The following is a 23,196-nucleotide window of genomic DNA, read 5'->3' as shown; positions in this document are numbered from 1 at the left end:
ATGAAGATGAAGATGAAGATGAAGATGAAGATGGAGATGAGGATGAAGATGAAGATGAAGATGAAGGTGAGGATGAAGGTGGAGTTGAAGATGAAGATGAGGATGAGGATGAGGATGAGGATGAGGATGAAGACGAAGACGAAGACGAAGACGAAGACGAAGATGAAGATGAAGATGAGGATGGAGATGAGGATGAATGTGGAGATGAAAATGAAGATGAAGGTGGAAATGAAGATGAAGATGGAGATGGAGATGGAGATGAAGATGAAGATGAGGATGGAGATGAGGATGAATGTGGAGATGAAAATGAAGATGAAGGTGGAGATGAAGATGAAGATGGAGATGAAGATGGAGATGAGGATGAGGATGAAATGAAGATGAAGATGAAGATGAAGATGAAGATGAAGATGAAGATGAAGATGAAGATGAAGATGGAAATGAGGATGAGGATGGAAATGAAGATGAGGATGAAGATGAAGATGGAGATGAAAATGAGGATGAGGATGAGGATGGAGATGAAGATGAGGATGAGGATGAGGATGAGGATGAGGATGAGGATGAGGATGGAAATGAAGATGAGGATGAAGATGGAAATGAGGATGAGGATGGAGATGAAGATGAGGATGGAGATGAAAATGGAAATGAGGATGAGGATGGAGATGGAAATGAGGATGAGGATGAGGATGAGGATGGAGATGAGGATGAGGATGGAGATGAAGATGAAGATGAGGATGGAGATGAAGATGAGGATGGAAATGAAGATGAGGATGGAGATGAAGATGAGGATGGAAATGAAGATGAGGATGGAGATGAGGATGAGGATGGAGATGAGGATGAAGATGAGGATGGAGATGGAGATGGAGATGGAGATGAAGATGAAGATGAGGATGGAGATGAAGATGAGGATGAGGATGAGGATGAAGATGGAAATGAGGATGGAGATGAAGATGAGGATGAGGATGGAGATGAAGATGAGGATGAGGATGAAATGAAGATGAAGATGAAGATGAAGATGAAGATGAAGATGAAGATGAAGATGAAGATGAGGATGGAAATGAAGATGAGGATGAAGATGAAGATGGAGATGAAAATGAGGATGAGGATGAGGATGAGGATGAGGATGAGGATGAGGATGAAGATGGAAATGAGGATGGAGATGAGGATGAGGATGAGGATGAAGATGAGGATGGAGATGAGGATGAGGAAGAGGCAGAGAGGCAGCCGGGAGATGAAGGCTCCAGCGCTGGCTCCACCGCGGTAGCGTGGCCGAGCGGTCTAAGGCGCTGGATTAAGGCTCCAGTCTCTGCGGGGGCGTGGGTTCGAATCCCACCGCTGCCAGGATTTTTATTTCGGCTTTTTTTTCCTCGTTTTATTTTTTCTTTTTTTCCTTCCTCACCCGGGAGGACCGACATTGAAAATTAAAAAAAAAATTAAAAAAACCACCAAAAAAAACCCCAAAAAAACCCCACAAAAAACCCACAAAAACCCACAAAAAACCCCAAAAAACCCCAAACAAACAAAAAACAAACAAACAAAAAAGCACAAAAAAACCCAAAAAACCCACCAAAAACCAAAACAAAACAAAACAAAACAAAAATTAAAACAAACAAACAAAAAAAAACCAACCCCCACCCAGTATATTAATAAAAATAAACGCACCAAAAAAAATCTGAAACCGATAACAAAAATTGTACGAAAATATCGAAAGCAAATATATAAAATAAAAAAAAACACCAAACACAAACACCCGAAACAGTTAAAAACGCACCGGGAAAAAAAAATAAATAAATAAAAGGCGAACTCGCAAGAAAAAGCACAAAAAATAAAATTAAAAAACACAAGGAAATAAAACAAGAAAAAAAAACCCCCCACGAGTAAGTCCCGAACGAAAAAACGACGCGCAGGAAAAAATCCAGCTCACCAAAAAAAAAAAAATTTAAAAAGGGAAAAGATTCAAAACAATAAAATAAAATACAATAAAATACAGTAAAATACAATAAAATACAATAAAATACAATAAAATAAAATAAAATAAAATAAAATAAAATAAAATAAAATTAAATTAAATTAAATTAAATTAAATAATAAAAAGCACCACGTACGCAAGAAAAAAAAAAAAATCCGCCGAAAACCAGAGATCAAAACGCGCGCGCGCGCGAAAGGAAATTAAAAGATAAAAGGAATAAAAATAAGAAAAATAAGGAAAATAAAAGGGAAAGAAAGGAAGGGGAAATAAAAGGTAAAAAAAAACAAAATTTGGGCTCGTCCGGGATTTGAACCCGGGACCTCTCGCACCCAAAGCGAGAATCATACCCCTAGACCAACGAGCCGCTGCTAAATTAATTCCTAAAATTCAATTTATCCTCAAACCGCTGTGGTTTTTGCTGCTCCCGGGATGATTTCCCACAATTTTTTTGTGGTGGAGTTTGTTGTGGATCCTGAAAAAGCGACCGAAATGGGATAAAAAAAGATAAAAAAGGGGAAAAAGGCAAAATAAAAATGGGATTGTGCAGGAGGTGCCGGCGGGATTCGAACTCGCGATCTCCGGGTTGCGGGAGCGGCGCTTTGACCGCTGAGCCACGGGGGCGGCGGCGCGGCGGGGGCGCCCGGAAGCGCCGGAATGGCGCCAAAATTCCCGCCCGCCCCAAATTTCTTCGTGTCCCACAAAATTGGGGTTGGAGCATCGAAATTGGGGTTTAATGCGTCAAAAATTGGGGTTTAATGCGTCAAAAATTTGGGGTTTCATGCGTCAAAAATTGGGGTTTCATGCGTCAAAAATTGGGGTTTAATCTGTCAAAAATTGGGGTTTAATGCGTCAAAAATTGGGGTTTAATCCATCAAAACTGGGGTTCAACCCATCGAAACTTGGTTTTAATCCATCAAAATTGGGGTTTAATGCGTCAAAAATTGGGGTTTCAATCCTACAAAAATTGGGGTTTAACCCGTCAAAATTTGGGGTTTAATGCGTCAAAATTTGGGGTTTAATGCATCAAAATTGGGGTTTCAATCCTACAAAAATTGGGGTTTAATCCGTCAAAAATTGGGGTTTACCTCATCAAAAATTGGGGTTTAATCTGTCAAAAATTGGGGTTTAATCCGTCAAAATTTGGGGTTTAACGTGTCAAAAATTGGGGTTTAATGCGTCAAAAATTGGGGTTTAATCCATCAAAACTGGGGTTCAACCCATCGAAACTTGGTTTTAATCCATCAAAATTGGGGTTTAATGCGTCAAAAATTGGGGTTTCAATCCTACAAAAATTGGGGTTTAATGCGTCAAAAATTGGGGTTTAATGCGTCAAAAATTGGGGTTTAATGCGTCAAAAATTGGGGTTTAATGCGTCAAAATTTGGGGTTTAATGCGTCAAAATTTGGGGTTTAATGCGTCAAAAATTGGGGTTTAATGCGTCAAAAATTGGGGTTTAATCTGTCAAAAATTGGGGTTTAATGCGTCAAAAATTGGGGTTTAATGCGTTAAAAATTGGGGTTTCATCCATCAAAAACTGGGGTTCAACCCATCGAAACTTGGTTTTAATCCGTCAAAATTGGGGTTTAATGCATCAAAATTGGGGTTTACCTCATCAAAAATTGGGGTTTAATACATCAAAAATTGGGGTTTAATGCGTCAATAATTGGGGTTGCATCCGTCAAAATTGAAGTTAAATCCGTCAAGAATTTGGGGTTTAATGCGTCAAAAATTGGGGTTTACCTCATCAAAAATTGGGGTTTAATGCGTCAAAAATTGGGGTTTAATACATCAAAAATTGGGGTTTAATGCGTCAAAAATTTGGGGTTTAATGCGTCAATAATTGGGGTTTAATGGGTCAATAATTGGGGTTGCATCCGTCAAAATTGAAGTTAAATCCGTCAAGAATTTGGGGTTTAATGCGTCAAAAATTGGGGTTTACCTCATCAAAAATTGGGGTTTACCTCATCAAAAATTGGGGTTTAATGCGTCAAAAATTGGGGTTTAATCCATCAAAAACTGGGGTTCAACCCATCGAAACTTGGTTTTAATCCATCAAAATTGGGGTTTAATGCGTCAAAAATTGGGGTTTCAATCCTACAAAAATTGGGGTTTAATGCATCAAAATGTGGGGTTTAATGTGTCAAAAATTGAGGTTTAATCTGTCAAAAATTGGGGTTTAATGCGTCAAAATTTGGGGTTTAATGCGTCAAAAATTGGGGTTTAATCTGTCAAAAATTGGGCTCAATCCATCAAAAATTGGGGGGTTCGACCCATCAAAAATTGGGGTTTAATGCGTCAAAAATTGGGGTTTAATGCGTCAAAAATTGGGGTTTAATCCACCAAAAATTGGGGTTTAATGCGTAAAAAATTGGGGTTTAACCCATCGAAAATTTGGGTTGAACCCATCAAACATTGGGGTTTAACCCATCGAAATTTGGGGGTTTATTTTATTTTATTTTATTTTATTTTATTTTATTTTATTATTTTGTTTTCTTTTCTTTTATTTTAATTGATTTGATTTGATTTGATTTTTCTGTATTTTATTTTACTTCATTTCATATCATTTAATTTCATTTTATATTATTTTATTCCATTTTATTGCATTTTATTTTTCTTTCTTTTATTTCATTCTATTTTACTTTATTTCATTTCATTTCATTTCATTTCATCTCATTTTATTTTATTTATTTCCATCCTTTCAGCCGGGGACGAACTCCCAAAGTGACACCTCCAAAAATTATTTGCATCAAACAAATCCTCCCCCCATTTTCCCCACGCCCAAAATTTCCCAAAATTACATTTTTTGTGGGAAAAAAAATTCCAAAATTCAGGCAATGACACAAATATTTATTTTTTATTTTTTAAAGCAGCTTCGCTTTTTATTTTTATTTTTATTTGGGTTTTTTTGGTTTTAATTTTGGTTTTTTTTTCGGCAAATCCGAAGCGAACGCGAGTCCCGGCAAAAAAAACAAAAGCAGAAATGAGGATAAAAATGTGAATTTGGCGATTTTGCTAAAACCGCACCGAGCGTGAGGACCACGAGTGGAAATTGGGGAAAATCCACGGAGGAACCTCTGGGCGGGGAGAAGCTGAGGGAGAAACGCGGGACCTGCTCGGGTCCAGGAGAGAAATCACGAGAAACACCCAAAAAAAAGCACCTTGAGCAGTTGGGTTGGTGGCCACCATCTTGGAGTTGGTGGCCACCATCGTTGAGTTGAGGACCACCATCGTTGGGTTGGTGACCACCATCTTTGAGTTGGTGGCCACCATTGTTGAGTTGTTGGCCATCTTTGAGTTGGTGGTCACCATCTTTGAGTTCATGGTCACCATCTTTAAGTTGAGGACCACCATCGTTGAGTTGAGGACCACCATCGTTGGGTTGGTGACCACCATCTTTGAGTTGGTGGCCACCATTGTTGAGTTGTTGGCCATCATCTTTGAGTTGGTGGCCATCTTTGAGTTGGTGGTCACCATCTTTGAGTTCATGGTCACCATCTTTAAGTTGAGGACCACCATCGTTGAGTTGAGGACCACCATCTTTGAGTTGGTGGCCACCATCATTGAGTTGGTGGCCACCATCGTTGGGTTGGTGACCACCATCTTTGAGTTGGTGGCCACCATTGTTGAGTTGTTGGCCATCATCTTTGAGTTGGCGGTCACCATCATTGATTTGTTGACCATCTTTGAGTTTGAGGCCTCCATCTTTGAGTTTTTGGCCACCATCTTTGAGTTGGTGGTCACCATCGTTGATTTGGTGGCCATCTTTGAGTTGGTGGCCACCACCATTGATTTGTTGACCATCTTTGAGTTCGAGGCCACCATCTTTGAGTTTTTGGCCACCATCTTTGAGTTGGTGGTCACCATCGTTGATTTGGTGGCCATCTTTGAGTTGGTGGCCACCACCATTGATTTGTTGACCATCTTTGAGTTCGAGGCCACCATCTTTGAGTTGTTGGCCACCATCTTTGAGTTGGTGACCATCTTTGAGTTGGTGGCCACCATCTTTGAGTTGGTGACCATCTTTGAGTTGGTGGCCACCATCTTGGAGTTTTCCTCAGGAGCACAGTTTGATGTAGGTGACGGTGGAGCAGACCGAGAAAAGCGGGAACACCTTCTCCTGGAAGGCCACGTTGAAGGTGAAGATGTGCCTCATGTTCTCGGCGTCGTAGAAGGAGACCTCCTCCCCTTCGTAGTCCAGGTAGACGCAGACGCCACCATTTTTGAGTTGGTGGCCACCATCCTTGAGTTGTTGGCCATCTTTGAGTTGGTGACCATCATCTTTGAGTTGGTGGCCACCATCTTTGAGTTGGTGACCATCTTTGAGTTGGTGGCCACCATCTTTGAGCTGGTGACCATCTTTGAGTTGGTGGCCACCATCTTGGAGTTTCCCTCAGGAGCACAGTTTGATGTAGGTGACGGTGGAGCAGACCGAGAAAAGCGGGAACACCTTCTCCTGGAAGGCCACGTTGAAGGTGAAGATGTGCCTCATGTTCTCGGCGTCGTAGAAGGAGACCTCCTCCCCTTCGTAGTCCAGGTAGACGCAGACGCCACCATCTTTGAGTTGGTGGCCACCATCCTTGAGTTGTTGGCCATCTTTAAGTTGGTGCCCACCATCTTTGACTTGGTGGCCACCATCTTTGAGTTGGTGCCCACCATCTTTGAGTTGATGGCCACCATCTTTGAGTTGGTGCCCACCATCTTTGAGTTGGTGGCCACCATCATTGATTTGGTGGCCATCTTTGAGTTGGTGGCCACCACCATTGATTTGTTGACCATCTTTGAGTTCGAGGCCACCATCTTTGAGTTGTTGGCCACCATCTTTGAGTTGGTGACCATCTTTGAGTTGGTGGCCACCATCTTTGAGCTGGTGACCATCTTTGAGTTGGTGGCCACCATCTTGGAGTTTTCCTCAGGAGCACAGTTTGATGTAGGTGACCGTGGAGCAGACCGAGAAAAGCGGGAACACCTTCTCCTGGAAGGCCACGTTGAAGGTGAAGATGTGCCTCATGTTCTCGGCGTCGTAGAAGGAGACCTCCTCCCCTTCGTAGTCCAGGTAGACGCAGACGCCACCATCTTTGAGTTGGTGGCCACCATCCTTGAGTTGTTGGCCATCTTTAAGTTGGTGCCCACCATCTTTGAGTTGGTGACCACCATCTTTGAGTTGATGGCCACCATCTTTGAGTTGGTGGCCATCTTGGAGTTGGTGGCCACCATCATTGATTTGTTGACCATCTTTGAGTTCGAGGCCACCATCTTTGAGTTGTTGGCCACCATCTTTGAGTTGGTGACCATCTTTGAGTTGGTGGCCACCATCTTTGAGCTGGTGGCCACCATCTTTGAGCTGGTGACCATCTTTGAGTTGGTGGCCACCATCTTGGAGTTTCCCTCACGAGCACAGTTTGATGTAGGTGACGGTGGAGCAGACCGAGAAAAGCGGGAACACCTTCTCCTGGAAGGCCACGTTGAAGGTGAAGATGTGCCTCATGTTCTCGGCGTCGTAGAAGGAGACCTCCTCCCCCTCGTAGTCCAGGTAGACGCGGACGCGCCTCAACTTCCCGCCGAGGCTCAGCGGCGTCCGCTGGGGCGACGTCACGGCCCAGTAGCGTCCCCCGTTCTGCTGCAGCGCCCAGATGCCCTCCTCGGGGGAGAACTGGGTCAAGCCCTTCCTCCGGATGGACTCCTTGGCCACCCCGAAGGCCCAACCGTCCGAAGGTCCCACCTCCACCTCCCAGTGGTGGCGCCCCGAGGAGAAGCCGGCGGTGGCCAGGACGCGCGAGTTGGTGTCGAAGCGTTTGGGGTGGTCGGGCAGGTCCTGCTTGCGGCAGCCCATGCGGACGGTCTTGAGGTCGGCCGAGAGGATCAGGAGGTGGTTGGCCGAGTCGGGGTCCAAGGTGAGGTCTTCTGGTTTTTGGGTGGAGGTGGGGGGGAGAGAAGAAGACACGAGGTCAGGAAGGTCTGAGGGATTAAAAAGTTGATTTGAGGTTGGGTTGATGGTTTTTGGATCAACATTTTTGGTTTCCACCAAATTTTGGATCTCAGGAGAGAACGTTCTTCCATTTTCGTATCTCAACTACTTTAGGTGGCACCAACCCAGAAGATACAGAAGAAGACACGAGGTCAGGAAGGTTTGAGGGATTAAAAAGTTGATTTGAGGTGGGGTTGATGGGTTTTTGGATCAACATTTTTGGTTTCCACCAAATTTTGGATCTCAGGAGAGAACGTTCTACGTTCACTTTTGTATCTCAACTACTTTTGGTGGCACCAACCCAGAAGATACAGAAGAAGACACGAGGTCAGGAAGTTCTGAGGGATTAAAACTTGACTCAAGGTTGAGTTGATGGGTTTTTGGATCAACATTTTTGGTTTTTTCCAAATTTTGGATCTCAGGAGCACGTTCTACTTCCATTTTCATATCTCAACTACTTTAGGTGCCACCAAACCAGAAGATACAGAAGAAGACACGAGGTCAGGAAGGTTTGAGGGATTAAAAAGTTGATTTGAGGTTGGGTTGATGGGTTTTTGAATCAACATTTTTGGTTTTCTCCAAATTATGGATCTCAGGAGCACGTTCTACTTCCATTTTCATATCTCAACTACTTTAGGTGGCACCAACCCAGAAGATACAGGAGAAGACACGAGCTCAGGAAGTTCTGAGGGATTAAAATCTTGACTCAAGGTTGGGTTGATGGGTTTTTGGATCAGTTTTTTTGGTTTCCACCAAATTTTGGATCTCAGGAGAGAACGTTCTACGTTCACTTTTGTATCTCAACTACTTTTGGTGGCACCAACCCAGAAGATACAGGAGAAGACACGAGGTCAGGATGGTTTGAGGGATTAAAAAGTTAATTTGAGGTGGGGTTGATGGGTTTTGGGATCAACATTTTTGGTTTTCTCCAAATTTTGGATCTCAGGAGAGAACGTTCTTCCATTTTCATATCTCAACTACTTTAGGTGTCACCAACCCAGAAGATACAGGAGAAGACACGAGGTCAGGAAGTTCTGAGGGATTAAAACTTGACTCAAGGTTGGGTTGATGGGTTTGGGATCAGTTTTTTTGGTTTCCACCAAATTTTGGATCTCAGGTTCCACCTTTCATTTTCGTATCTCAACTACTTCAGGTGCCACCAACCCAGCAGGGACAGCAGAGGACAATTGTTTTTAATTAACTTTAAAAATTAATTAAGTTCTGCTGGGATTTAATTGAAAACCAGTTAAATTCTTAATTTTTAAAAAATCCATTAAATTCTGATGGGGTTTAATTGAAAAGGAGTTAAATTCTTAATTAACTTTTTTACCTTTTTTACCATTTTTTAACCTTTTTTTTACCATTTTTTTTTCCTTTTTTACCATTATATTTTTACCTCATTTTTACCATTATTTTACAATTTATTTTTATCTTTTTTACCATTTTTTAATTTACCTTTTTCACCATTTTTTTTACCTTTTCTAACATTATTTTTTACCTTTTTTACCATTTTTTACCATTATTTTTTACCATTTTTTACGATTATTTTTTACCTTTTTAATCATTTTTTAATTTACCTTTTTCACCATTTTTTTACCTTTTCTAACATTATTTTTTACCATTATTTTTTACCTTTTTTACCTTTTTTTTAACCTTTTTTACAATTTATTTTTACCTTTTATAACCATTTTTTAATTTACCTTGTTCACCATTTTTTTACCATTTTTAATTTACCTTTTTTACCATTTTTTTACCACCTTTTTTTACCATTTTTAATTTACCTTTTTCACCATTTTTTTACCTTTTCTAACATTATTTTTTACCTTTTTTACCATTTTTTTTACAATTTTATTATTTTTTACCATTTTTTTACCTTTTTTACAATTTATTTTTACCTTTTTAATCATTTTTTAATTTACCTTTTTCACCATTTTTTTACCTTTCTACCATTTTTTACAATTTTTTTACCTTTTTTACAATTTTTTTACCACCTTTTTTTACCATTTTTAATTTACCTTTTTCACCATTTTTTTTACCTTTTCTAACATTATTTTTTACCTTTTTTACCATTTTTTTACCATTATTTTTTACCTTTTTTACCTTTTTTTTTACCTTTTTTACAATTTATTTTTACCTTTTTTAACAATTTTTTCATTTACCTTCTCCACCATTTTTTTACCTTTTCTAACATTATTTTTTACCTTATTTTTACGATTTTTTTACATTTTTTTTTAACTTTTTTACCATTTTTTACCTTTTTTACCATTTTTTTTACCTTTTTCACCCCTTCCCAGCTCGTCCTGCAGCTGTTCTGAAAAGGAGAAAAAAAAAACCGGATGGGAGTGGTGACAACAGAGAGAAAAAATAAAATAAAGTAAAAGAATAAAATAGAAAATAATAAAATAAAAAATATAAAAGAAAATAATAAAATATCATATGAAATAATAACATTTAAAAGAAAATAAATATAAAATAGTAACATATAATAGAAAGTAATAAAATAAAAAATATAAAATAAAATAAAAATATATAATATAAAATACTAAAACAAAGAATTAAAATAAATATAAAATAAAATATAAAAATATAAACATATAAACATATAAACTAATATAATATAAACTAATATAATATATTATAATATATTATAATATATTATAATATATTATAATATATTATAATATATTATAATATATTATAATATATTATAATATATTATAATATAATATAATACAATACAATACAATATAATGTAATATAATATAATATAATATAATATAATATAATATAATATAATATAATATAATATAATATAATATAATATAATATAATATAATATAATATAATATAATATAATATAATATAATATAATATAATATAATATAATATAATATAATATAATATAATATAATATAATATAATATAATATAATATAATATAATATAATATAATATAATATAATATAATTTTAACCTGTTTTTAACCATTTTTAAACCTTTTATTTTACCTTTTTTAACCTTTTTTTAACCATTTTTCAACATTTTTTCAACCTTTTTTTCACCCTTTTTAAACCATTTTTTCACCCTTTTTTTGCAATTTTTCAACCTTTTTTTAACCATTTTTTAACCTTTTTTCCCCATTTTTAAACCATATTTTAACCTTTTTTTTTACCCTTTTCTTAACCTTTTTTAAACCATTTTAACCCTTTTTTAAACCATTTTTAAACCATTTTCTACCCTTTTTTTTTAACCATTTTTCAACCATTTTTAACCTTTTTTTCCCCATTTTTTCCCCATTTTTTCCCCAATTTTCCCACCCACCTTGGAATTTTTTCAGGACTTTCTCCAAAACTTCGTTTTTTAGGGAAAAATTGCAAACGTGAATTTTCATGTCGGTGCAGACGGGGACGGGTCTCTCAAATTTCACCTCCTCGCTCCTGCCAAAAACGGGAAAAAACCCAAAATTCCACGATTTTACCCCAATTCCGCCGCCCACCCTGCAAAACTTTGGGGGAAAAAATCGGAATTTTAAACCTTCAAAATTTGGATTTTTGAGTCTTCAAAATTTGGATTTTTTAGGCTCCAAAATTCAGATTTTAAGGCTTCAAAATTTGGATTTTTGAGGCGTCAAAATTTGGATTTTGACGCTTCAAAAATTTGAATTTTTGAGGCGTCAAAATTTGGATTTTAACGCTTCAAAAATTTGGGTTTTTCGTCCCTCCTTGGGGTGAGAAAATCAGGATTTTGGGAGGAAAATTTCAATTTTAGGATTTTTTTGGTATGGATTCAAAATAGAGGATTTTGGGTGAGAAATTTGAATTTTGGGATTTTTTTAATTTGGGTTGAAAACGGAGGATTTTGGGTGAGAAATTTGAATTTTAGGATTTTTTTAATTTGGGTTGAAAATGGAGGATTTTGGGTGAGAAATTTGAATTTTAGGATTTTTTAATTTGGGTTGAAAATGGAGGATTTTGGGTGTGAAATTTGAATTTTAGGATTTTTTAATTTGGGTTGAAAATGAAAGATTTTGGGTGAGAAATTTCAATTTTAGGATTTTTTAATTTGGGTTGAAAATGAAAGATTTTGGGTGAGAAATTTGAATTTTAGGATTTTTTAATTTGGGATGAAAACGGAGGATTTTGGGTGAGAAATTTGAATTTTAGGGTTTTTTAATTTGGGTTGAAAACGGAGGATTTTGGGTGAGAAATTTGAATTTTAGGATTTTTTTAATTTGGGTTGAAAACGGAGGATTTTGGGTGAGAAATTCGAATTTTAGGATTTTTTAATTTGGGTTGAAAACGAAGGATTTTGGGTGAGAAATTTGAATTTTAGGATTTTTTAATTTGGGTTGAAAATGAAAGATTTTGGGTGAGAAATTCGAATTTTAGGATTTTTTAATTTGGGTTGAAAATGAAAGATTTTGGGTGAGAAATTCAAATTTTAGGATTTTTTAATTTGGGTTGAAAACGGAGGATTTTGGGTGTGAAATTTGAATTTTAGGATTTCTAAATTTGGGTTTAAAATGAAAGATTTTGGGTGAGAAATTTGAATTTTAGGATTTTTTAATTTGGGTTGAAAATGAAAGATTTTGGGTGAGAAATTCGAATTTTAGGATTTTTTAATTTGGGTTGAAAATGGAGGATTTTGGGTGAGAAATTCGAATTTTAGGATTTTTTTAATTTGGGTTGAAAACGGAGGATTTTGGGTGAGAAATTCGAATTTTAGGATTTTTTAATTTGGGTTGAAAACGAAGGATTTTGGGTGAGAAATTTGAATTTTAGGATTTTTTAATTTGGGTTGAAAACGGAGGATTTTGGGTGAGAAATTCAAATTTTAGGATTTTTAATTTGGGTTAAAAACGGAGGATTTTGGGTGAGAAATTCAAATTTTAGGATTTTTAATTTGGGTTGAAAACGGAGGATTTCGGGTGTGAAATTTGAATTTTAGGATTTTTTAATTTGGGTTGAAAACGGAGGATTTTGGGTGAGAAATTCAAATTTTAGGATTTTTAATTTGGGTTAAAAACGGAGGATTTTGGGTGAGAAATTCAAATTTTAGGATTTTTAATTTGGGTTGAAAACGGAGGATTTTGGGTGAGAAATTTGAATTTTAGGATTTTTAAATTTGGGTTTAAAATGAAAGATTTTGGGTGAGAAATTTGAATTTTAGGATTTTTTAATTTGGGTTGAAAATGAAAGATTTTGGGTGAGAAATTCAAATTTTAGGGTTTTTAATTTGGGATGAAAACGGAGGATTTTGGGTGTGAAATTTGAATTTTAGGATTTTTTAATTTGGGTTGAAAACGGAGGATTTTGGGTGAGAAATTTCAATTTTAGGATTTTTTAATTTGGGTTGAAAACGGAGGATTTTGGGTGAGTAATTTGACTTTTAGGATTTTTTTAATTTGGGTTGAAAATGAAAGATTTTGGGTGTGAAATTTGAATTTTAGGATTTTTTTAATTTGGGTTGAAAATGAAAGATTTTGGGTGAGAAATTTGAATTTTAGGATTTTTTAATTTGGGTTGAAAACGGAGGATTTTGGGTGAGAAATTTCAATTTTAGGATTTTTAAATTTGGGTTGAAAACGAAGGATTTTGGGTGAGAAATTTGAATTTTAGGGTTTTTTAATTTGGGTTGAAAACGGAGGATTTTGGGTGAGTAATTTGAATTTTAGGATTTTTTTAATTTGGGTTGAAAATGGAGGATTTTGGGTGAGAAATTCGAATTTTAGGATTTTTTAATTTGGGTTGAAAATGAAAGATTTTGGGTGAGAAATTTGAATTTTAGGATTTTTTTAATTTGGGTTGAAAACGGAGGATTTTGGGGAGAAATTTCAATTTTCGGCGATTTTCCGAAATCCGCGAATTCCGAACCTTTGGATGATTTCCGTCACGTCCTGAAAAAGAAAAAAAAAAAAGAAAATTAAAACACCCAAAAAATGCCCCAAAATGCCCAAATTTGGCCGATTTTTGGGTTTTCTGCGCTAAAAATGAAATTTCAGAGCACGGAAAAAAGCAGAGGCGGCTCCCGGGGATGAAAAGAAATATTAAATGAAAATAAATATTAAATGACATTTTTTCCATTCAACACACACCAAAAAATGGCATTTTTTCCCTTAAACACAGACTAAAAAATTCCATTATTTCCCTTAAAAACAGACCAAAAAATGGCATTTTTTTCCCTTAAAACAGACTAAAAACTGACATTTTTTCCCTTAAACACACACCAGAAAATGTCATTTTTTCCCTTAAAATCAGACTAAAAAAATCCATTTTCTTCATGAAAAACACACCAAAAAATGACATTTTCCCTTAAAATCAGACTAAAAAATTCTATTTTTTCATGAAAAACACACCAAAAAATGGCATTTTTTCCCTTAAAAACAGACTAAAAAATTCCATTTTTTTCATGAAAAACACATTAAAAAATGACATTTTTTCCCTTAAACATACACCAAAAAATGACTTTTTTTCCTCTAAAAATACACTAAAAAATGGCATTTTTTCCCTTAAAAAAAAGACTAAAAAAATTATATTTTTTCCCTTAAAATCAGACTAAAAAATGTCATTTTTTCCCTTAAAATCAGACCAAAAAATTCCATTTTTTCCCTTAAAATCAGACTAAAAAATGACCTTTTTTCCCTTAAAATCAGACTAAAATTCCCGATTTTTCCCGCGGCCCACCTGCAGGAAGGCGAGCGGGCGCTGCCTCAGTTTCCCCCGCAGCTCCGCGATGGGTTCGAAACACAGAATAAAAAATGAATAAAACCCAAAAAAGGACTTTTTTGCCCCAAAGCCCCCTTGCTGCCCACCTGCAGGAAGGCGAGCGGGCGCTGCCTCAGTTTCCCCTCGAGCTCCGCGATGGGTTCGAAACACAGAATAAAAAATGACATTTTTCCTCTTAAACACACACCAAAAAATGGCATTTTTTTCCTTAAACACAGACTAAAATAATCCATTTTTTAATGAAAAACACACTAAAAAGTGGCATTTTTCCCCTTAAACACAGACCAAAAAATTCCATTTTTTCCCTTAAAAACAGACTAAAAAATGTCATTTTTCCCTTAAAATCAGACTAAAAAATTCCATTTTTTTCATGAAAAACAGACTAAAAAATGGCATTTTTTCCATTAAAAATATACTAAAAAATGTCATTTTTTCCTTAAAAACACACCAAAAAATGGCATTTTTCCCCTTAAAAACACACCAAAAAATGGCATTTTTTCCCTTAAAAAAAGACTAAAAAATTCCATTTTTTCATGAAAAACGGACTAAAAAATGACTTTTTTTCCCTAAAAAACACACTAAAAATTGACATTTTTTCCCTTAAAATCAGACTAAAAAATTCCATTTTTTCATGAAAAACAGACTAAAAAATGGCAATTTTTCCCTTAAAAACAGACTGAAAACTGTTATTTTTCCCCTTAAAAACACACCAAAAAATGACTTTTTTTCCCTAAAAAACAAACTAAAAAATGGCATTTTTTCCCTTAAAATCAGACTAAAAAATTCCATTTTTTCCCTTAAACACACACCAAAAAAATGACATTTTTTCCTCTAAAAATACACTAAAAAATGGCATTTTTTCCCTTAAAAACGAACTAAAAAATTCCATTTTTTCCCTTAAACACACACTAAAAAAGACATTTTTTCTCTTAAAAACAGACTAAAAAATTCAATTTTTTTTCCCTTAAACACACACCAAAAAATGGCATTTTTTCCCTTAAAATCAGACTAAAAAAATTCCATTTTTTCCCTTAAAAACACACCAAAAAATTCAATTTTTTCCCTTAAACACACACCAAAAAATGACATTTTTTCCCTTAAAATCAGACTAAAAATTCCCAATTTCCCGCGGCCCACCTGCAGGAAGGCGAGCGGGCGCTGCCTCAGTTTCCCCCGCAGCTCCGCGATGGGTTCGAAACACAGAATAAAAAATGACATTTTCCCCTTAAACACACACCAAAAAATGGCATTTTTTCCCTTAAAAACACACTAAAAAATGACATTTTTTCCCTTAAAATCAGACTAAAAAATTCCATTTTTTTCATGAAAAACACACTATAAAATCCCATTTTTTTCCTTAAAAACAGACTAAAAATGACATTTTTTCCCTTAAACACACACCAAAAAATGGCATTTTTTCCCTTAAAAACACACTAAAAAATTCCATTTTTTCCCTTAAACACAGACCAAAAAATTCCATTTTTTTCATGAAAAACAGACTAAAAAATGGCATTTTTTCCATTAAAAATATACTAAAAAATGTCATTTTTTCCTTAAAAACACACCAAAAAATGTCATTTTTCCCCTTAAAAACACACCAAAAAATGGCATTTTTTTCCTTAAAAAAAGACTAAAAAATTCCATTTTTTCCCTTAAAAACAGACTAAAAAGTTCCATTTTTTCCCTTAAACATACACCAAAAAATGACATTTTTTCCTCTAAAAATACACTAAAAAATGGCATTTTCTCCCTACTAAAAAATGCCATTTTTTTCCCTTAAAACAGACTAAAAAATGGCATTTTTTCCATTAAAAAAAGACTAAAAAATGACATTTTTTCCCTTAAAACAGACTAAAAAATGACATTTTTTCCCTTAAAAACACACCAAAAAATGGCATTTTTTCCCTTAAAATCAGACTAAAAAGTTCCATTTTTTCATTAAAAACGGACTAAAAAATGACTTTTTTTCCCTAAAAAACACACTAAAAATTGACATTTTTTCCCTTAAAATCCGACTAAAAAATTCCATTTTTCCCCTTAAACACACACCAAAAAATTACATTTTTCCCTTAAAAACACACTAAAAAATTCCATTTTTTCCCTTAAAATCAGGCAAAAAAATTCCATTTTTTCATGGAAAACACACTAAAAAATTCCATTTTTTCCCTTAAAATCAGACTAAAAAATTCCATTTTTTCCCTTAAACACACACCAAAAAATGGCATTTTTTGAGTACAACCAACCCAAAAAAGGACTTTTTTGCCCCAAAGCCCCCTTGCTGCCCACCTGCAGGAAGGCGAGCGGGCGCTGCCTCAGTTTCCCCTCGAGCTCCGCGATGGGTTTGAAACACAGAATAAAAAATGGCATTTTTTCCCTTAAACACACACCAAAAAATGACATTTTTCCCTTAAAAACACACCAAAAAATTCCATTTTTTCCCTTAAACACACACCAAAAAAATGACATTTTTTCCCTTATTCCCTTAAACACACACCAAAAAATGACATTTTTTCCTTAAAAAAAGACTAAAAAATTCCATTTTTTCCCTTAAAAACACACTAAAAAATGGCATTTTTTTCCCTTAAAACAGGCTAAAAAATGGCATTTTTTCCCTTAAAAACACACTAAAAAATGGCATTTTTTTCCCTTAAAACAGACTAAAAAATGGCAATTTTTCCCTTAAACACAGACTAAAAAATGGCATTTTTTCCATTAAAAATATACTAAAATATGACATTTTTTCCTTAAAAACATTATAAAAAATGACATTTTTCCCCTTAAACACACACCAAAAAATGACATTTTTTCCCTTAAAACACACTAAAAAATGACATTTTTTCCCTTAAAACACACTAAAAAATGGCACCTGCAGGAAGGCGAGCGGGCGCTGCCTCAGTTTCCCCTGGAGCTCCGCGATGGGTTCGAAACACAGAATAAAAAATGAATAAAACCCAAAAAAGGACTTTTTTGCCCCAAAGCCCCCTTGCTGCCCACCTGCAGGAAGGCGAGCGGGCGCTGCCTCAGTTTCCCCTCGAGCTCCGCGATGGGTTCGAAACACAGAATAAAAAATGGCATTTTTTCCCTTAAACACACACCAAAAAATGGCATTTTTTCCCTTAAAATCAGACTAAAAAATTCCATTTTTTCCTTAAAAACACACTAAAAAATTCAATTTTTTTCCCTTAAACACACACCAAAAAATGGCATTTTTTTCCCTTAAACACACACCAAAAAATTCCATTTTTTCCCTTAAAATCAGACCAAAAAATTCCATTTTTTCCCATGAAATCAGACTAAAAAATTCCATTTTTTCCCTTAAAATCAGACTAAAAAATTCCATTTTTTTCATGAAAAACAGACTAAAAAATGACTTTTTTTCCCTAAAAAACAAACTAAAAATTGACATTTTTTCCCTTAAAATCAGACTAAAAAATTCCTTTTTTTTCATGAAAAACGGACCAAAAAATTCCATTTTTTCCCTCAAACACCCTAAAAATTCCCGATTTTTCCCGCGGCCCACCTGCAGGAAGGCGAGCGGGCGCTGCCTCAGTTTCCCCTGGAGCTCCGCGATGGGTTCGAAACACAGAATAAAAAATTCCATTTTTTGAGTACAACCAACCCAAAAAAGGACTTTTTTGCCCCAAAGCCCCTTGCTGCCCACCTGCAGGAAGGCGAGCGGGCGCTGCCTCAGTTTCCCCTGCAGCTCCGCGATCCCGCGGCCGAGCGCCGCCGCCGCCGCCGCCGCCGCGCTGAGGTTGCGGCGCTGCCGCCGCTCGAGGCTCCGCTGCAGCCGCTGCAGCGCCGCCTGCAGCTGCAGCTCCTGCGCCCGCAGGAACTCCCGCAGCCGCTGCAGCGCCGCCTGCAGCTGCTGCCGCTCCCGCTCCACGCACTGCTAAGGGGATTTGGGGGAAAAAAGGGAAAAAAGGGAAAAAATTGGGAAAAAACAGGGGGAAATGGCGGGCTGCCGCTCCTGCGCCCGCAGGAACTCCCGCAGCCGCTCCAGCGCCGCCTGCAGCTGCTGCCGCTCCCGCTCCACGCAGTGCTAAGGGGATTTGGGGGAAAATTAGGGGAAATTGGGCAAAAATTGGGCAAAAAGAGGGGGAAATTGTGGGCGGAAAGAGGGAAAAAGAGGGGGAAAAATGGGGGAAAAAGAGGGGGAAAAATGGGGGAAAAGAGGGACAAAAGAGGGGGGAAAAGAGGGGGAAAAGAGGGAAAAAAGAGGGGAAATAGGGGAAAAAAGGAGAAAAATGGGGGAAAAAGGGGAAAAATAAGGGGAAAAGAGGGGGGAAAATGGGGGAAAACAGGGACAAAACAGGGGGAAAGGAGGGGAAAACGAAGGGGGGAAAAGAGGGAAAAAAGAGGGAAAAAAAGAGGGGGAAAAGAGGGAAAAAAAGAGGGGAAATAGGGGAAAAAAGGGAAAAAATGGGGAAAAAAGGGAAAAAATAAGGGGAAAATAGGGGGGAAAAAATGGGGGAAAACAGGGAAAAAAGATGGGGAAAGGAAGGGGGAAAGAGCGGAAAAAAGAGGGGAAAAAAACAGGGGTAAAAGTGGGGAAAAAAGAGGGGAAATTGGGAAAAAACAGGGGGAAATGGCGGGCTGCCGCTCCTGCGCCCGCAGGAACTCCCGCAGCCGCTCCAGCGCCGCCTGCAGCTGCTGCCGCTCCCGCTCCACGCAGTGCTAAGGGGATTTGGGGCGAAATTAGGGGAATTTGGGAAAAAGTGGGGAAAATGGGGGGAAAATTGGGGGGAAAAGAGGGAAAAAAGAGGGGGAAAATGGGGGAAAATGGGGAAAAATAAGGGGAAAAGAGGGGGAACAAATGGGGGAAAGGAGGGGGAAACGAGGGGGAAAAAAGAGGGGAAAAAAAGGGAAAAAAAGAGGGAAAAAAGAGGGGGGAAAAGTGGGAAAAAAGGGGGAAAGAAGAGGGGGAAAAATGGGGAAAAAGAGGGAAGAAATAAGGGAAAAAGAGGGGAAAAGAGGGGAAAAAGAGGGAAGAAATAGGGGGAAAGGAGGGAAAAAAGAGGAAAAAAATGAGGGGAAAAATGGGGGGGAAAGAGGGAAAATACAAGGGGAAAAAATGGGGGAAAAGTGGGGAAAAAAGAGGAAAAAAAGAGGAAAAAAAGGGGGAAAAAGAGGGGGGAAGTGGGGGAAAAGAGGGAAAAAAGAGGGGGAAAATTGGGAAAAAAGAGGGGGAAAAGTGGAAAAAAAGAGGGGAAAAATGCCGGGCTGCCGCTCCTGCTCCAGAGATTGCTGCGGGGAATTTGGGGGAAAAAGGGGAAAATTGGGGGAAATTTGGGGGAAAAGAGGGGAAAAAGGGGGAAATATGAAAAAAAGAGGGGAAAAAGAGAGGGAAAATGGGGGAAAATAGGAAAAAAAAGAGGGGAAATGGGGGAAAAAGGAGAAAAAAGGAGGAGAAAAAAGAGGGGAAAAAGAGGGAAAAAAGAGGGAAAAAGGGGAAAAAAGTGGGGAAAAATAGGGGAAAAAATGGGGAAAAAAGAGGAAAAAAGAGAGGAAAAATGGGGAAAAAGAGGGGAAAAAGAAGGAAAAAAGAGGGAAAAAAGAGGGGGGAAATGGGGACAAAAGGGAAAAAAAGAGGACAAAAACACCCCAATAAAAAAATAACAAAAAAAAATCCCGGGAATTTGATTTTCCTGACAAAAACCGTTCCAGAAAAAAGGAAAAAAAATCCCTTTTTTTGGTCACTGAATTCTCGCCTCGCCCCAAATTTCCCAAATGCCACGGGGATGAAAAATTAAAATTTTTAAATTTTAATTAAAATCTATTGGGAATGATAATTTTTAATTTTTGTAGCAATGGGGTTTCTTTTTTAAAATGGCGTTTTTGCTGTTTTTTATTTAATTCTTTTTCGATATTTTTTGTGTTTTGAGGGGAGAATTTTGGGGTTTTTTTAGTAGATTTTGTTGAAATTTCGATGGATTTTTGAATTTTGTTAATTTTTATTCCCATCCCGGACGCACCAACAGCTCCTGGGTATTTTTGTCGTCGTTGATTTTGAATTCCAGCAGCTCCTGCTGCTCCTTTTTCAGGAAATCCAAGCGGGCCTGGATTTTCTCCTGGAATAAAAATAAATTTTAAAAATTAGAAATAGAAATTAAAAAAAAAAATTAAAAGCAAAAGAGAAGAAAACCAAAAAAAACCACACACACGCACAAAAAGAAAATAAAAATTAACAAAACAAAACAAAACAAAAACACCCCAAAAAAAATTTAAAAAAAATCAAAATAAAATTTACCAAATTAATTCAAAACAAAAGAAAAAATCCAAGAATTAAAAATTATTATAAATAAAAATTTTTAAAAATTAAAAACAGTGAGAAATTTAGATTTTTTTTTAGGATTTTTAGGATGTTCTAGATGGGTACAAATGGAGGATGCTCAAATAAAGTCACTGTATACAATAGAAAAATATAAGTTTAACAATGAATATGCAAATTATGTAGGGATAGAATATAAAATAGACTCAGGTCAATAATTCCCAGAGCTCTACAACAAAACCAATCACAGAAAATCACATTTTGTGATTATTTGTGCTCCTAAAAAATCTGCAGATAATCACGTCCCATAATTCCGTGTGTTCCCAAAAATGCAAATTTAATAATGAATATGCAAATTATATAAGGATAGAATACAAAATTCGTTCACATTTGTTGCTCTACCATCAAACCCCGTGCAGAAAATCACATTTTGTGATTATTTGTGTTCCTAAAAAATCTGCGGGTAATCACATTTTGTGACTCCGTGTATTCCCAAAAATGCAAATTTAATAATGAATATGCAAATTATATAAGGATAGAATAGTAAATAGGTTCAGATTTGGCGCTCTACCATCAAACCATGTGCAGAAAATCACATTTTGTGATTATTTGTGTTCCTAAAAAATCTGCGGGTAATCACATCCCGTAATTCCGTGTATTCCCAAAAATACAAATTTAATAATGAATATGCAAATGCTATAAGGATAGAATACAAAATAGGTTCAGATTTGGTGCTCTACCATCAAACCATGTGCAGAAAACCACATTTTGTGATTATTTGTGTTCCTAAAAAATCTGCGGGTAATCACATTTTGTGACTCCGTGTATTCCCAAAAATGCAAATTTAATAATTATATGCAAATGCTATAAGGATAGAATACAAAATTCGTTCAGATTTGTGTCTGCAGCGAAGATTCCCTGCTCTCTACCATCAAACCATGTGCAGAAAATCACATTTTGTGATTTCGTGTGTTCCTAAATATCTGCGGGTAATCACATCCCGTAATTCCGTGTATTCCCAAAAATGCAAATTTAATAATTATATGCAAATGCTATAAGGATAGAATACAAAAATCGTTCAGATTTGGCTCTCTACCACCAAACCCCGCGCAGAAAATCACATTTTGTGATTCCGTGTGCTCCTAAAAATCTGCGGGTAATCACATTTTGTGACTCCGTGTATTCCCCAAAATGCAAATTTCATAATTATATGCAAATGCTATAAGGATAGAATACAAAATTCGTTCACATTTGTTGCTCTACCACCAAACCCCGCGCAGAAAACCACATTTTACCACCGCGCGCTCCCCTTAAACAATCCCAATCTCACCACCCGCGCTCCAACGAACGATTAATTCTCGTCGGGCATGCAAATGAGCCCCTAATTAAAACAACCTTGTACTCCTCGCACGCCTCGTCCACGGGCAGCACGGCGTGCTCGCGGTGCTGGCGGGAGCGGTCGCACACCACGCAGATGCAGCCGCGGTCATCCTTGCAGAAAAGCTTCAGCGGCTCGCCGTGCTTGGGGCACAAACCTTCCTCTTTTTCCTCCTCTTTTTCCTCTTTTTCCTCTTTTTCCTCTTTTTCCTCTTTTTCCTCTTTTTCCTCTTTTTCTCCCTGCCCTTCCCTCGCTCGCAGCGAGAGGTGCCGGATGATCTCGGACATGTTGGCCAGCTGCCGGTTGGGACGGAAATTTCGTTCTCGGGAAATTTCGCGGCACTGAGGGCAAGGGAAATGGGTTTGGAGAGTTTTCCAGCTCGCCTCGATGCACTCGCGGCAGAAGTTGTGGCCGCAAGTGATGGAAACGGGGTCCCGGAAGAATTCCAGGCACACGGAGCAGGTGGCTTCGTCCTGGAGGTCCCGAGGGAGGAGGAACGAGGTCGCCGCGGGGTCCTCCCTGCCGGGGAGGAAGGGGTTAAAGAGGTTTTTGGGGTTTATTTTGGGGATTTATTTCCAATATTTATTTCGGGAATTATTTCGGGGATTTATATCGGAATTTATATCGGGAATTTATATCGGGAATTTATTTCGGGGATTTATATCGGGAATTATATCGGGAATTATTTCGGGGATTGATTTCGGGAATTTGTTTCAGGGATTGATTTCGGGAATTTGTTTCAGGGATTGATTTCGGGAATTCCTGGCAGGTGGCTTCGTCCTGGAGGTCCCGAGGGAGGAGGAACGAGGTCGCCGCGGGGTCCTCCCTGCCGGGGAGGAAGGGGTTAAAGAGGTTTTTGGGGTTTATTTTGGGGATTTATATCGGGGATTTA

General features: G+C 37.2%; 1 protein-coding gene and 2 non-coding genes across 22 annotated transcripts in view; 1 reads left to right on the top strand and 2 right to left on the bottom strand.

Annotated features, from left to right (window-relative positions):
• The first annotated feature begins 1,256 nt into the window (after positions 1–1,256).
• On the top strand, positions 1,257–1,338 carry TRNAL-AAG (transfer RNA leucine (anticodon AAG)). Its single transcript has one exon. It is a non-coding gene; the product is annotated as a tRNA-Leu (tRNA).
• Positions 1,339–2,258: 920 nt separating this feature from the next.
• On the bottom strand, positions 2,259–2,330 carry TRNAP-UGG (transfer RNA proline (anticodon UGG)). The gene has a single exon. It is a non-coding gene; the product is annotated as a tRNA-Pro (tRNA).
• A 4,095-nt stretch (positions 2,331–6,425) lies between these two features.
• Positions 6,426–23,196, bottom strand: part of LOC110481112 (E3 ubiquitin-protein ligase TRIM7-like) — a 19,242-nt gene continuing 2,471 nt past the window's right edge. The window contains exons 2-10 of one of the 20 annotated variants that reach the window (XM_085565053.1): positions 22,322–22,823; positions 20,631–20,726; positions 18,317–18,547; positions 13,804–13,826; positions 11,252–11,367; positions 10,186–10,242; positions 9,713–9,804; positions 9,594–9,631; positions 9,396–9,461 (exon numbers count right to left, since the gene is read on the bottom strand). In XM_085565053.1, the coding sequence (XP_085421179.1) occupies positions 9,623–9,631; positions 9,713–9,804; positions 10,186–10,242; positions 11,252–11,367; positions 13,804–13,826; positions 18,317–18,547; positions 20,631–20,726; positions 22,322–22,823 (1,126 nt within the window). In that variant the 3' untranslated portion in view covers positions 9,396–9,461; positions 9,594–9,622. The other 19 variants (XM_085565056.1, XR_014950891.1, XR_014950886.1 and 16 more) reach the window with 19 other exon arrangements.

Source organism: Lonchura striata, chromosome 35 (genome assembly GCF_050655825.1).
Source record: "Lonchura striata isolate lonStrDom1 chromosome 35, ASM5065582v1, whole genome shotgun sequence".
Taxonomy (NCBI): Eukaryota; Metazoa; Chordata; class Aves; order Passeriformes; family Estrildidae; genus Lonchura; species Lonchura striata.
Note: the sequence above shows the minus strand (reverse complement) of the source record. Positions and strands in the feature narration are given on the sequence as shown.